The 12,890-nt window shown below is 31.6% G+C and overlaps 1 protein-coding gene across 1 annotated transcript; it reads left to right on the top strand.

The window, feature by feature from the left end:
* Nucleotides 1-851: 851 nt before the first annotated feature.
* LOC120069826 lies at nucleotides 852-2,202 on the top strand. The gene is made up of 4 exons (XM_039021644.1): nucleotides 852-1,004; nucleotides 1,056-1,507; nucleotides 1,746-1,887; nucleotides 2,005-2,202. The coding sequence occupies exons 1-4, from the start codon at nucleotides 852-854 to the stop codon at nucleotides 2,200-2,202; spliced, it is 945 nt and encodes a 314-aa protein (XP_038877572.1).
* Nucleotides 2,203-12,890: the final 10,688 nt, after the last annotated feature.

Genomic DNA, 12,890 nt, shown 5'->3' with positions numbered 1-12,890 from the left:
CTCAAAAGCAGAAGTTCACAAAACACTCAGGATTGAGGTCGTGTCACCTATGATCGTTTAGGTGAGATGCAAGTCTCTAGTATCAACGATGTTATATACAGAGTCTAGTCATCTCGTGGTCCAGGTCTTATACAAACTCTAGTCATCTCGTGGTCCAGGTCTTATACAAACTCTTTGTATAGGACACCCCCGCTCCACGTGTCCACATGAATGGTCAGGATCTACCATCTGTAGTAGTTTACAACACTTGTAAACCTCTACAAAGTTGGTCGTATCCGTAGTGTCACTAGGATCAGGTATCCCACCTTAATCCTTATACTATAGACCGATTTAGGTTATCACTTAAGGCATGATCCATTTGTATATCACATATATATGCTTAAGTTCACATAAGATAACCAATGAGCTTTGTTTATTGGATATGAGTAAATGCCAGAATTAAATAACATTTATTTTATTCATTGAACAATGTGTATCTTTACAAAACAACGAGACTTCGGGAGAATTAGGACACCAATTCAACACTTTTCTAGGCTAAGAGAGTAATGTGGGAGGGGGTGTGACAGGTTGGTATCATAACATAAAATTTTGGGTGAAAGAGAGAGTTCATGCATTAGATTAAGTCCCATAAGTAAGTCCTTAACATGTGTACTTATTAATTAGGCAAAGATGCCGAGGAAAAGTGGCAAGCTGAGTAGGCAGACTAAGGAGAGGAATATTGACCCTACCAGTGGAGGCCCTGAAGTTAGACAGGACCCAGATCCAAAGGGGAAGAGAGTTAGAGACCTATAGGGCAAAAGATGACTTCTGAAATTGAGTCGAGTACCCCACGGGTAAGAGCGGGTCTCTAGATGGAGGATCGAGTATTAGATAGAATCGTCCAGAGATTGGTGACGAGAGTAGGATCAATTCAGACAGATCCAGAGAAGAAATTCAACGTCGAGAGGCTGAAAGCTTTAGGTGCCACGACGTTTGATGGTGCCACAGATCCAGAAGATGTTGAGGTCTAGTTGGACTTGATTGAGAAATCCTTTAGTGTTATGAGATTTCTTAAGGACCGTAAGGTCGAGTTAGCGACGTTCTTGCTGCAGAAAGGTGTTGGGAAATGGTGGAAAGTGATAGTGGCCAGGAGAAGCAATTTAGAAGCTATGTCTTGGCCTGAGTTTAGAAAAATATTTGAGGACAAATACTACCCTAGTGCTTTTAGAGAAGCAAAGAGGGATGAGTTTCTTAGGCTAACTCAGGGATCGATGACGTTCGCTAAGTACGAGCAGAGATTTTCAGATTTATCTCAGTATGCCCTTCCGATCATTGCAGAAGAAAAAGAGAGATGTAGGAGATTTGTGAATGGCCTAAGAAGGAGGATACATACTCCTATTACCTCTACAACTAATTGGGTGAATTTCACTCAGTTAGTTGTGACCGCTATCAAAGTTGAGCGTAGTGTAGAGGGTAGACATACTACAGACAGGTGTGGAGCAGCACAGGACTCCAATAGAGACGAGAGGTAAAAGTTTTAGACCCTCGTTCTCTAGACAGTCAGGTATGAAGAGTCATAGAGGTGTGAGCCAACAAGGTGCGAGTCAAAAGAGGTCAAGACCTGAAGCTGAACCGAGTAGTAGATAAGTAATAGGTCGTGCTAGCGAGTCAATAACTAGTATAGAAAGAAAGCCATTGTGTGCAAATTGTGGTAAGCACCATGCAGGAGTATGTTATGGAGACAAAAATGTTTGTTTCCAGTGTAGACAAACGGGGCACTTCAAGAAAGATTGTCCCCAGCTAGTTCATGGAGCACAGGGTGAACAGAGAGTAGTTACCCAGGTTGTACATCAACCTAGAGCAACCAGAGCCAGAGGTGAGGGATCCGGTGCAATTAAGCAAAAGAGGGTTGCAGGATGACCCCAATAACAGCAACAGCAGCAGGGTAGAGTATACGCTGTGACACACCAGGAAGCGGAAGAGTCTCCAGATGTCGTAACTGGTACGATAACTTTATGTAATTAGTCCGCTTATGTGTTATTTGATCCTGGTGCTACACACTCATTCATATCTAGCATGTCTGCATTGCATATCGATAGAGTGCTTGAGCATATGAATGACGACTTGTTTATTTCTACGCCTGTAGGAGATACTCTAGTTGTGCATGAGTATTACAGGAGTTGTGAAATAGTTATTAGGAATGGAGTTTATGGGTTGACTTGATTCTACTAGAGTTGCTTGAGTTTGATGTTATCTTAGGCATGGATTTCCTAAGTAAACATTATGTCACTATGGATTGCTTTAAGAAAGAGATAGTGTTTAGGAAGCCAGGTGAATAAGAGATAACCCTTGTGGGAAGTAAAAGAATAGTTCCAAGAAGTTTAATATCAGTAGTGAAGGCTCAGAAGTTGCTGAGTAAGGGATGTGAAGCTTATTTAGCCTATGTGGCGGTTTCACAAAATAGGAAGCTGAAACCTGAAATATCTATATATCTTCACACATTTTTCACTCTCTAAAATATCTATATATCTCCCATATTGTTTTTTAAAAAAAGTTGAAAATAAATAACAGTTATCAAACAATTAATTTTTTTAAAAAAAATAGAAAAAATAATTACAAAAAGTAAATGGTTTTTATTTTTCAAAAACCAAAAAACAAAAATTGAAATTGGTTGTGTATGGGGTCTTAACAATTTGGTTTTTATATGTATTCTACTTACTTTTGTTTCTCTTCTATCAAATTCTTTGCTAGTCATACCTTTTGTTTGGTCAATTTTTTTAAAACTATAGTTCATTACTCTTATGTACCGCATTACGTCAAATTATTTAATGATTAGTCCAAATCACAATAATATTCATATATAAGATATTGTTATGACAGGAACTATTGCTCTTAAACTTTCAAGCTTATGTATAATAGGTTTTTGAACTTTCAATTTTGTGTCTAATTATTATAAATATAATAAACATCAAAGTTAGCATGAGGGTGCTTGTTCTTCTACTTGAAATTTAAAAACTAGGGTATGAGTCTTGACTGAAACATGTTATTTTTTAAAATATAAATGCATATGTATATATATATGTGTGTGTGTGTGTGTGTATATGTGTGTAATATATCGATATATATATATGTATGTATGTGTATGTATGTATATGTATATATATGTATGTATATATATATGTGTATGTATATATATAGATATGTATGTATATATATGTGTGTGTATATCATTTTAGTTTAAATTTTACTTGACAGTAGAGGGGTAGAGAAGTACCGAACCTCTAATCTGTCGATTGTACAAGTTTATGATAATTAAACTATGCTCATTTTGACTTTTACTTTAGTATTTTCTACCGAAATATTTATATAACAATATAATTGAGGTGACTCTGAGTCAACATCGTTTTTAAAAAAAGCCTCGAGTGAAAGAAAACTTTTAGATCAAATTAGGACAATATTCGAATGAATATAAAAATTTTCATTATTCTTGTTAATTTTGCGAAACTAATTTGTATTAGAAAATGTAAACTTCTGATAATTTCTTTTTAATACTTTTGGGTATATATAATGCATTTATATATTATATAATAAAATTACATTTAAACTTTAAAAGTGGGAAAGAGAAACATAAAATAAGAATTAAACATCAACATATTCTTATTTCTAGTTCTTTAAAAACAAGAAACATAAAACATAAAACAAGGGACGGAAATATTAATTTTCATCTCATTGTCTTCCTTGATTTTTATCTACTTATTTAGAAAAAAATTAGGTGAAAATTTTTCTTGCTACTTTGGTGGGACTTCTAAAGAATGAATAATTTTATTTATGTAATTTTCAGTGGATTTTAAATAGAATCAAGTAAAAAAAATATATAGAAATCATTAGTCAATGATCTATATTTTATTTAGGAGTTTAAATTAATATTGGCCCTAAAAACTAAAAATAAAATATGGTTGAAATAATTCCCTAAAAAATATTATAAAACAAAAACAGATATATATATAATATATATATATATATATAAAAAATAATAAAATAAAAATAAAAAAAAAAATAAAAAAATTTCCATTTTCATTTCAAGAATTCCGCAGTAGCACAATGGCAATTTCAAGTGATTGAAATCTGGGTTCAAATCCTGGCTGCGGAAAACCTTTGTCTTTCCCCTCATATTTTAATGTGGCCTTTGGGCTCGGGAAAGGCAAGAATGGCCCAGGTTTTAAGAAAGTATAGTATAGTTACACGCTTGATTATTACAATCTTACTACAAAAAGTCATTATTACATTTATAAGATTTAATAATATTTTAGATGCATATTTACGTTATTAAATAGTATATCCTATTATATTTATAAATATTTTATAAGGATACATATGTTAAGTTACTCAAATTTACTCTATAAAAAAAAGATTACTCATATAATATATTTTGTATCAACTTGAGTCATTTACTATTTTAGACTTTTCATGATAATCATTTTTTATTGAATTTTTATTTTATAAAATTATGGTTGTTTTCTTCCAATATTTTCGATAAAATTATTTTTATCACATTTAAATTCTAAGTCAACTTTTAAGAAATAAAAGCTAAAATTTTAAAATTAATTTCTTTTAGTTCCAAAAGTTAGCACGTTCTTCAAAAAGTATGTAATAATGCAAGAAATTATAGGTGAAGGAACCAAAATGGTTACTTTTTAAAACTATAAGAACTAAACAAAATTAACATCTTGAAAGTATAAGAACCAAAATAAACTAAAACAAAAAATATATGGACTAAGATTATTCTATCTATAGCATATATTTTGCGTGTACCTCTTTTCTCTCTATAATTTTTTTCATCTCAATATGATTTTTTGTTCTTCTTTTTCTCTCTATATTTTTTATCTCTACAAAAAATATTTCTCCCATAATAGTTATCTTTATTTGTCTTTTCACTTCTAAAACCAGTTTGGGAGTGATTCTAAAATTGTTAAAATCATTTTTGTCACTTTTAAATCACTGTGAAGTATGTTTTTAATGGCTTAAACCCAATTTTAATGAAATAAAAACTATATTTAAAAGTATAAAATTAAATATTAAATTAATTCGAGTGATCAAAAACGTGTTTTGAAGTGATTTTGAACATAACAAATGTGATTTTAACAATAACAATTTCAAAATCACTATCAAATATGCACTAACAACACCTTTCTAATTTCTCAGTCAAAGAATAAAGTATTTTTCCCAAAACTGTCTCTCTATTATAAATATTATGAATTAAGTAATGTAAACGCTCGTGCTTAGTATCCAAAGCCCATGTATCATACTCCAATTACCTCATGTGTTGTCTTTGTGTCTCAAGATTACATATTATTAATGTCCATGTAATTCCACCTAATTTGTTTATAAATAATGATATTTGATGGACCTTAAAGAGACACACACAATAGTGAGCAAATCCATTTCATATTCCCATTTTTCATATTTTCTTATTTGTATAATTTCTAATATTTTGCTATTTTATTTTATTATTATTATATTATATTTTCTCTATATTTGTGTTCTCATTATGCTCCTCAATTTTACAACATGTTATCAACACGAGCTTATGTCATTTTCCTCGTTGAAGGTAGGTCCTAAAGGTAGGTTAGTTTTTCCCTTTTTAATGTAATTAATAAATTAAATGTTATTTTGCATGCTTAGTATATATTAAATTTCTAATATAAATAAAATATTTTGTGATAGTGTTACCATGAAAAATCTTACAAAACAAGAATTTGTAGCCCTTGACATAATGGTAATAAGTATTTGTCATGGGTACTTCATGTTGAGATACATTTTGACACTATGAATCTTGGAGTAACAATTAATTAAGAAAATACAACGACTAGTCAAGAAAAAGAAAAACAAAACCATGATTATTCTTCATCATCATCTTCACGATGGATTAAAAATAGAATATTTAACTGTAAAAGATCCCGCATCTTGTGGAAGAATTTGAAAGAAAGATATGACCATCAGAAAACAGTTATTCTTTCTAAAGCTCGTTATGAATGGATGCATATGAGGCTTCAGGAATTTAAATCAGTAAGTAATTACAACTCCACATTATTTGAAATCAGTTCAAAATTGTTTTTAAGTGAAGAGAAAATTACCGATGCAAATATGTTAGAGAAAACATTTTCTACTTTTCATGTCTCAAATATGTTCTTGTAGCAGCAATATCAAGAGAAAGGTTTTAAAAAATATTCTAAACTCATTTCATGTCTTCTTGTGGCTGAACAAAAATAACGAGTTATTAATGAAAAAAACCATGAATCTCGACCAACTGGACCAACACCATTTCCTAAAGTGAATATTGTGAATTTTAACTATAATCATGATCAAGGTCGTGGTCGTGGTCGTTGTCAAGATCGTGACCGTGGCAGAGGAAGAAATAATTGTTATTTTCGTGGCAGCCATTCTAATCATCTAAATTTCAAGAGAAACATACTAAATGATAATCATAAAGGAAAAGCTCCACAAGATAGGAATTCAAAAAGTGATGATAAAAAATGCTTCCGATGTGATATGACTAGGCATGGGTCATGTATTTGTCGTACATGGGAGATTATTATGCTTATACTTTTTTAAGAACATATCTTCAAAATCCTTCCACATGTGCCCTTAGGAGGTATCCAACTCCGTATACCAATGAGAAGTTAAGTCAATGAGGAAATCTTTTTTTTTTTTTTTTTTTAACAAGTACCTAAAGAGGTAGGTGGGATCAGTAGGCACACTAGAACATCTCAACTAGGTTGACACCTTTGTAATGTCTTCATCATACCCAATAGAGAATAGGTTTATTGTCATGAGATAGAATAAGGACACTTAGGCTATCTTGAAAGTATGTGGATTAATAGTTTGTCATCATGGTAGTGGACTGACATCCGTCGACAATAAATGACAAGATGACCTTTTTAGACAAGTTGCCCTGTTATATCAAATTTCAGCATCTTGAACTCAAATGGAATAAAGACATCCTTGAAGGAACTCTAAACAGAGATCCAATGAGCGGAAGTGGATCGTTCCAAATCCCATTGAGAAATAACACATACAATTATAGTCTAAATGGAAACGATTATGCATAATAAAAAATTATAGCATGCTACTTAATATGAAGATACAAGGGATAGAGTATGCATACCTTTGAAGAACTCTTCTTCAAGTATCCCTCGATCGTTCAACAACTCGTTCAATCCGCACGAACCTGAACGCAACGATCAAAACTCGATCTCAATGAACGTTTGAATGAACCTCGAACCCAATCGAGTCCAACTCGATTCTCGAATGAAATTGGAACACCACCACAATGGTTACCTTGGTATTCTCGGTGTGAGAATCCAGAAGTTGTGAGCTCTGTATGATTTTGGATTGAGGAAGGCAAGAGGTAAATGATCGAGTAAGTGGGAGATGAATGTTTTCTATCGTATAGACGAAATACTCGATCGTTTAGAAAACGAAAGCCTATCATATAGACTTTACTACTCGATCGTGTAGCAACGAGTAAGCGAGTAACTATCGTATCGTAAACTCGTAACTCAATCTTGTATGCTCTCTATGCTATCGTTTAGTAAAACACTTTTACTTAATAGCCTTTTTGTGAGATTATTCCGAATGAGTCATCATCTTAATTTTGAAAAATCATTTTCTTTTTTATCTCACAGTTAACATAAAAATTCCAATAACCTCCCACTCAATTCAGTTATTAATAAAAAAGAATAAATAATTATCATATAATTAATATATTATAAATAAATATAATAACCAACTTATTATATTATATTTATACCCTATAGTTTTAATATTTCATCATATGAAACATATAAACCATAGTTCTTTTTCTATTTTATGGTATTTAATATAAATCATATTTATATTAATTCCTCCAATTAATGTATCTAATACATCATATCAATTATATGACATATAATTGAATTTTCTCTTGTTAATTTGAACACTTCAAATTAACCCAAAATCTTATTCTCAACTTGAACCCATTGAGCTACCAAGGGGACCTCATGCACCTGTAGCTTGAAGTTCCAACGGTACGTGAATAACTTATTAAACCCTTTAATCATGAGCTCCACCATTCGTTAACTATTGATCACTCCACTAAAGACCAACAGTTGCACTTTTTGTACTATAGATATATTTTTGTGTCCATATGACCAATCAACAGTGCGATGACCCTTCACAAATCACTCGTAAGTACAATTAGGCCAATTCACCGTTTTGCCCTATGTAGTTACATCTAACTCCTTAAGTACCACTGATTTCTCTAATGAACAATATGTCATAATCCTACTATAATTAAGTCTTCTCGGGTCAGGAGTGGGTGTGACCACTATGTTCAAGACTCGAAATCAGCCCTTAAGGGAGCAATTTATCTACTTACCTCTGCTTCGGGGAAGGAGTGATTTTCGTCTTGTGTAGCTGAGTTTCCAGCTTCCCAATCAGACGAATTCCCAAAATGGTAGCTTGTTGAGTTGGGCAATCTGGCCACTCTCACCTATACAAATCAAAGGACTGCCTTTATAGGCAGAAGTTCCTAACTTACTTAAGATTAAGGCCATGTCACCAATGGTCATTGTAATGAAATGTAAGTTTCAATTATCAACGGCGTTATATCAAGAGACTAATCATCTTGTGATCTGGTCTTATACCAACTCTTTGTATAGGATATCCCCGCTTGCATGTCTCCACATGAATAGTCAGGATCAGATCATTTGTAGCACTTTACAGCACTTGTAATATCTACAAAGCGGGTTGTACCCATAGTATCATCAGGATAAAGTATCCCTCTTTTATCCATTTACTACAAACCATTTAGGTTATTACTTAAGGCATGATCCACTTGTATGTCTCCACATACATGTTTAAGTTACATGAAATAACCACGAATCTTAGTTTATTGGATTTGTATAAATGTTTATAAAATAACATTTATTTTATTAATAAAAATATGTTTACAAAATGTTTACAATCTACGAGACCACCGAGAGAATTAGGACACCAATCCTAACAATCCTAGATTAGACACAGTTATGTCACCTCAATGCCTTCGTAAATACTGGTAAGTACTAGTGCCTTCCATGGCACACAACCTTTCTTTTAGAAATTTTAATCTTTCCTGATGACCTATATCTTCGAAAGTCTTCTTGTAGGGTTGTACACTTGGGGTGAGAACTAGACATCCAAATGGCACTTTTTGTGGTGATTGACAAAGGATCTCGAGTAAAACATGTTTTCATTTCTATTAATGTTGACTCTAGTAGCCTCTCATGAGTAAAACCACATGGGTAAGGAGAGGTGTCATCTGAAACTTGGTTCTGTACCAATCCTGTCCGTCTGAATGCCCCTATTAATGGTCTATCTTTAACTGGAGTATGTAATTCTAAAACTTTTGTCACTTATCTTTTTAACTATTCGACATCCTTTCTAATTGTTTACATTTGGGTGATGAACTCTTCCATGACCTTGACTTTTCTTCCAATCCAATAACGACGGGGTTGTAATCCTTTGAACTATTTTGTAAAAAAATTGACTCTTTTGATCTTTTTTTAAAGAAAGAGAAGGATTTAATTAGTCAAAGTTAGTTAATTATTAGCATGAAGTGGATGTATGTGGTATTTCATTGATAATGCACCAATTATAAATGCCTGATGTGAAAATATTCATTAATTTTTTAAGAAGAAAAGGCTAAATGAGCCAATGGTATTTAAAAAAAAAAAACACAAAATGTTGGCTAATAGTGTAACATAATTATCATGCAAACGAGTGTAGGTATATAAGTTTGGGATTATTGATAATGCACCAATTATAAAAGCCTAACGTGAAAATATTCATTAATTTTTTAAGAAGAAAAAAGTTAAATGAGCCAATGGTATTTTTTTAAAAAGAAAAAGAAAAACAAAATGTTGGCTAATAGTGTAACATAATTATCATGCAAACGACTGTATGTATATAAATTTGGGATTATGCATGAGATCATGAAATGATTTTCCATGCAAAGAAATTAGTATTTATAAATATAGGAATTATGCATGACAATGAAAAATTCTTGATGTTAGATCATGCAAAAAAGAGAAAGGGTGTTTATAAATTTAGGTTCATGAATGATAGTAAAATAATTCTTAATGCAAAAAATGAGTATTTATAAATCTTATCATTATGCATGATAATGAAATGAGTCTCTCCGTTAAATCGTGCCAATAATGAGTATTTATAAATCTAGGATTATGCATGATAATGAAATGAACCTCAATTATAAATCATGGAAAACAAATAAATAAATAAAATGATTGTTTATAAGTGTATGATTATGCATGATAACAAAATGATTCTCAATGTAAAACATGCAAAAAAAAAAAATGAATATTTTATGCATAATAATAAAATAATTCTTTATGAACAAAATAAGTATGTATGATTATGCATGATAATGAAATGATTCTCAATTGATAGATCATGTAAAAATGAGTGTATGATTAATAGATAAATAAATAAATGAGTGTTTATAAATCTAGATCCTAGAAAAACGAGTGTTTATAAATGTGTTTGATTGTGCATAATAATGAAACAACTCTAAATGTTGGATGATGGTGAAAGAATAATGTAGGAAAATGTCAAAAATAAGAGAAAAATAAAGAAATAAGCATAATGAATTTCACAAAGATACTAGTGATGAAGCTAATTCTAAGGCCGCCCTAAATGATAATGATTCCTAAATTGGTCAAAAAGTCATATATGATAGAATGACCAAATTGAGTGAGAATTTTTTGTGTGCCTACACGGAAGCATAAGCTTCTCAAAGGTCAACACTACTCCGTCCTTGAATCTAGTCTTATTGGGTAAAGCTCGGGCAGGAGGCTTGTGATAATATGTGAAACAAACTAATAAAACAATAAAATCAACATAATAACTTCAAACAAAGTGAGGTTTGTTCTAAAGTCTTATATGGAAAGGCCCTCAAATTGGTCAAACTCGTACATGACGGAATGACCAAATTGATTGAGGTTTTTTCGTGTGCTTACGTGGGAACATAAGCTCCTCGAAGGTCAACACTACTCCATCCTCGACTATAATTCTGTTAGGTAAAGCCTGGGTAAGTGGCTTGTGATTATGTGTGAAAAATAATAAACATTACAAGAAAAATCACCTTTCTTGAAGTTTGCAATTTTAAATACTTGACATTTTTTTAAAAAAAAAGTCAAGAAATAGGTGATTTTAAAGAAAAAAATATCAAAAATTATTTTTTAAAAAGCGGAGGTTTCCAAAAAATATTGTACTTGTCGTTTTAAAAATGTCAAGTTCAATTAATGGTTTATTGACGCTTTTAAAACGTCAAGAATATTAGGCCAGCACTGCAACGCTACAAATTTTGACGAAAAAATGAAAAATGTGCGCGCCTCACGTAAAAAACGTTGATATATAAGATTGAAAATGTGTGTATTATTTATTTGATTGGTGAATGTATGTCATATATATACCAAATGTGGTTGTTTGATCAAAATCCAAGAGCAATTATAGGTAAAAACGTCAACATTACAGATTTTTTTAAAAAAACCACAAGCAAATTTCTTGACTTTTTTCCTTGTAGATATTCTTGACATTTTTTCCTTGTCAAGAACGCTTATATTCTGATAAGTATCAGTGTTTCTTGACGTTTTTTAAATGTCAAGTGTCACTTTTCTTAACGTTTTTAAAACGTCAAGAAAATCGACATTCTTGACACTGGCTTCCTTGATGTTTTTTAAAATGTCAAGAAAAGTGATTCTTGACATTTAAAAAGGTCAAGAAACACTACTTTTGTAGTAGTGAAAATACACAATAAATATACACAATTAATCAAATATAATATTAAAAATAAAAGAATTCAAGATAAGAGAGAAAAATGGTTGAACTCTCGAGGTGGAACCTCATGTCCTCAGTGAAGTCACCAAGCTGTCGGCATGTGCCCGAGACAACACAGAGCGGCCAATGTCCTTAAAAGGGTCAATTTAAGAGAGAAATAAAAATGAGTCGCCACCAATCATTTTTTCGGTGTGATTGGGCACCGAAATAAAATAAGTAAATTTTAATTAAAAAATTAAAAAAATGCTCCATGAAAACTAGAGTTGAGTTCGGGGGTCGTTTGTATATGAGGAAAGGGTTAGCACCCCACGACACCCGTTTAGAAAACGGTGGCCAAGTTTGAAATCTTGAATTGCTTTATTCGTTAAATAAATTTATTTGAAAAAATGTTTAAAAACAAAAGTCTTATCTTGTTCCTCGTTACTCAAATGTTTAAAAACAAATGTTTTATCTTGTCCCTCATTACTCCAATGCTTTGGAAGTAATGATCCCGTAAGATAAGTGAAGTAAACTTCCCTCAATTAGTACACGATGGAATTGAGGAATAATCCCTCACCACGAGAATATGAGGAAATATTACCATTTCCCCAATCCGTCATAGAAATAGCATTTGAATAGAAGAAGGTTTTTTTAAAAAATAATTAATTAAATTCATTTTTTCTTGGGGTTCATATCTCGGACTCACATACATATAATCTCCAGCTCAAGAATTCTAGAAAATCAGATTCCCAAATTTTCTAGATTCCATCATAGGAGACTTTTTTTTTAAGAAAACAATTAAAGTTGTTTAAAAAAGGGTTTAGAAATCTTTGAAATGACATATTAATTTTTTTTAAGAAAAAACTTTTTCAAATACATGAAGTAATATTTTTTAGACTTCGCAAACAAAATAGGAAGAAAAGATGTAAAAAAAATTATAAAAAGGTTTAGTTTAAAAAAAATTAACTTCGCTTTAACACGAGGGTTACAAGATCAAACAAGAATGAAAATGGCAATTAAATAATAATGTGAATAATTTAAAGAGCGTAACAAGAAAT

The sequence above is a fragment of the Benincasa hispida genome, unplaced genomic scaffold, assembly GCF_009727055.1.
Source record: "Benincasa hispida cultivar B227 unplaced genomic scaffold, ASM972705v1 Contig618, whole genome shotgun sequence".
In the NCBI taxonomy this organism is placed as follows: domain Eukaryota; kingdom Viridiplantae; phylum Streptophyta; class Magnoliopsida; order Cucurbitales; family Cucurbitaceae; genus Benincasa; species Benincasa hispida.
The sequence above is the reverse complement of the archived record's forward strand: the minus strand, read 5'-3'. Positions and strand labels throughout refer to the sequence as shown.

Excerpts from the sequence above, each read along its gene's own strand:
- LOC120069826 (XM_039021644.1), top strand. The coding sequence starts at position 852 with ATGGAGGATCGAGTATTAGATAGAATCGTCCAGAGATTGGTGACGAGA. Across the intron at positions 1,005-1,055 it reads CAGATCCAGAAGATGTTGAG|GACCGTAAGGTCGAGTTAGC; the intron begins GTCTAGTTGGAC and ends AGATTTCTTAAG. Across the intron at positions 1,508-1,745 it reads GACTCCAATAGAGACGAGAG|ACAAACGGGGCACTTCAAGA; the intron begins GTAAAAGTTTTA and ends TTTCCAGTGTAG.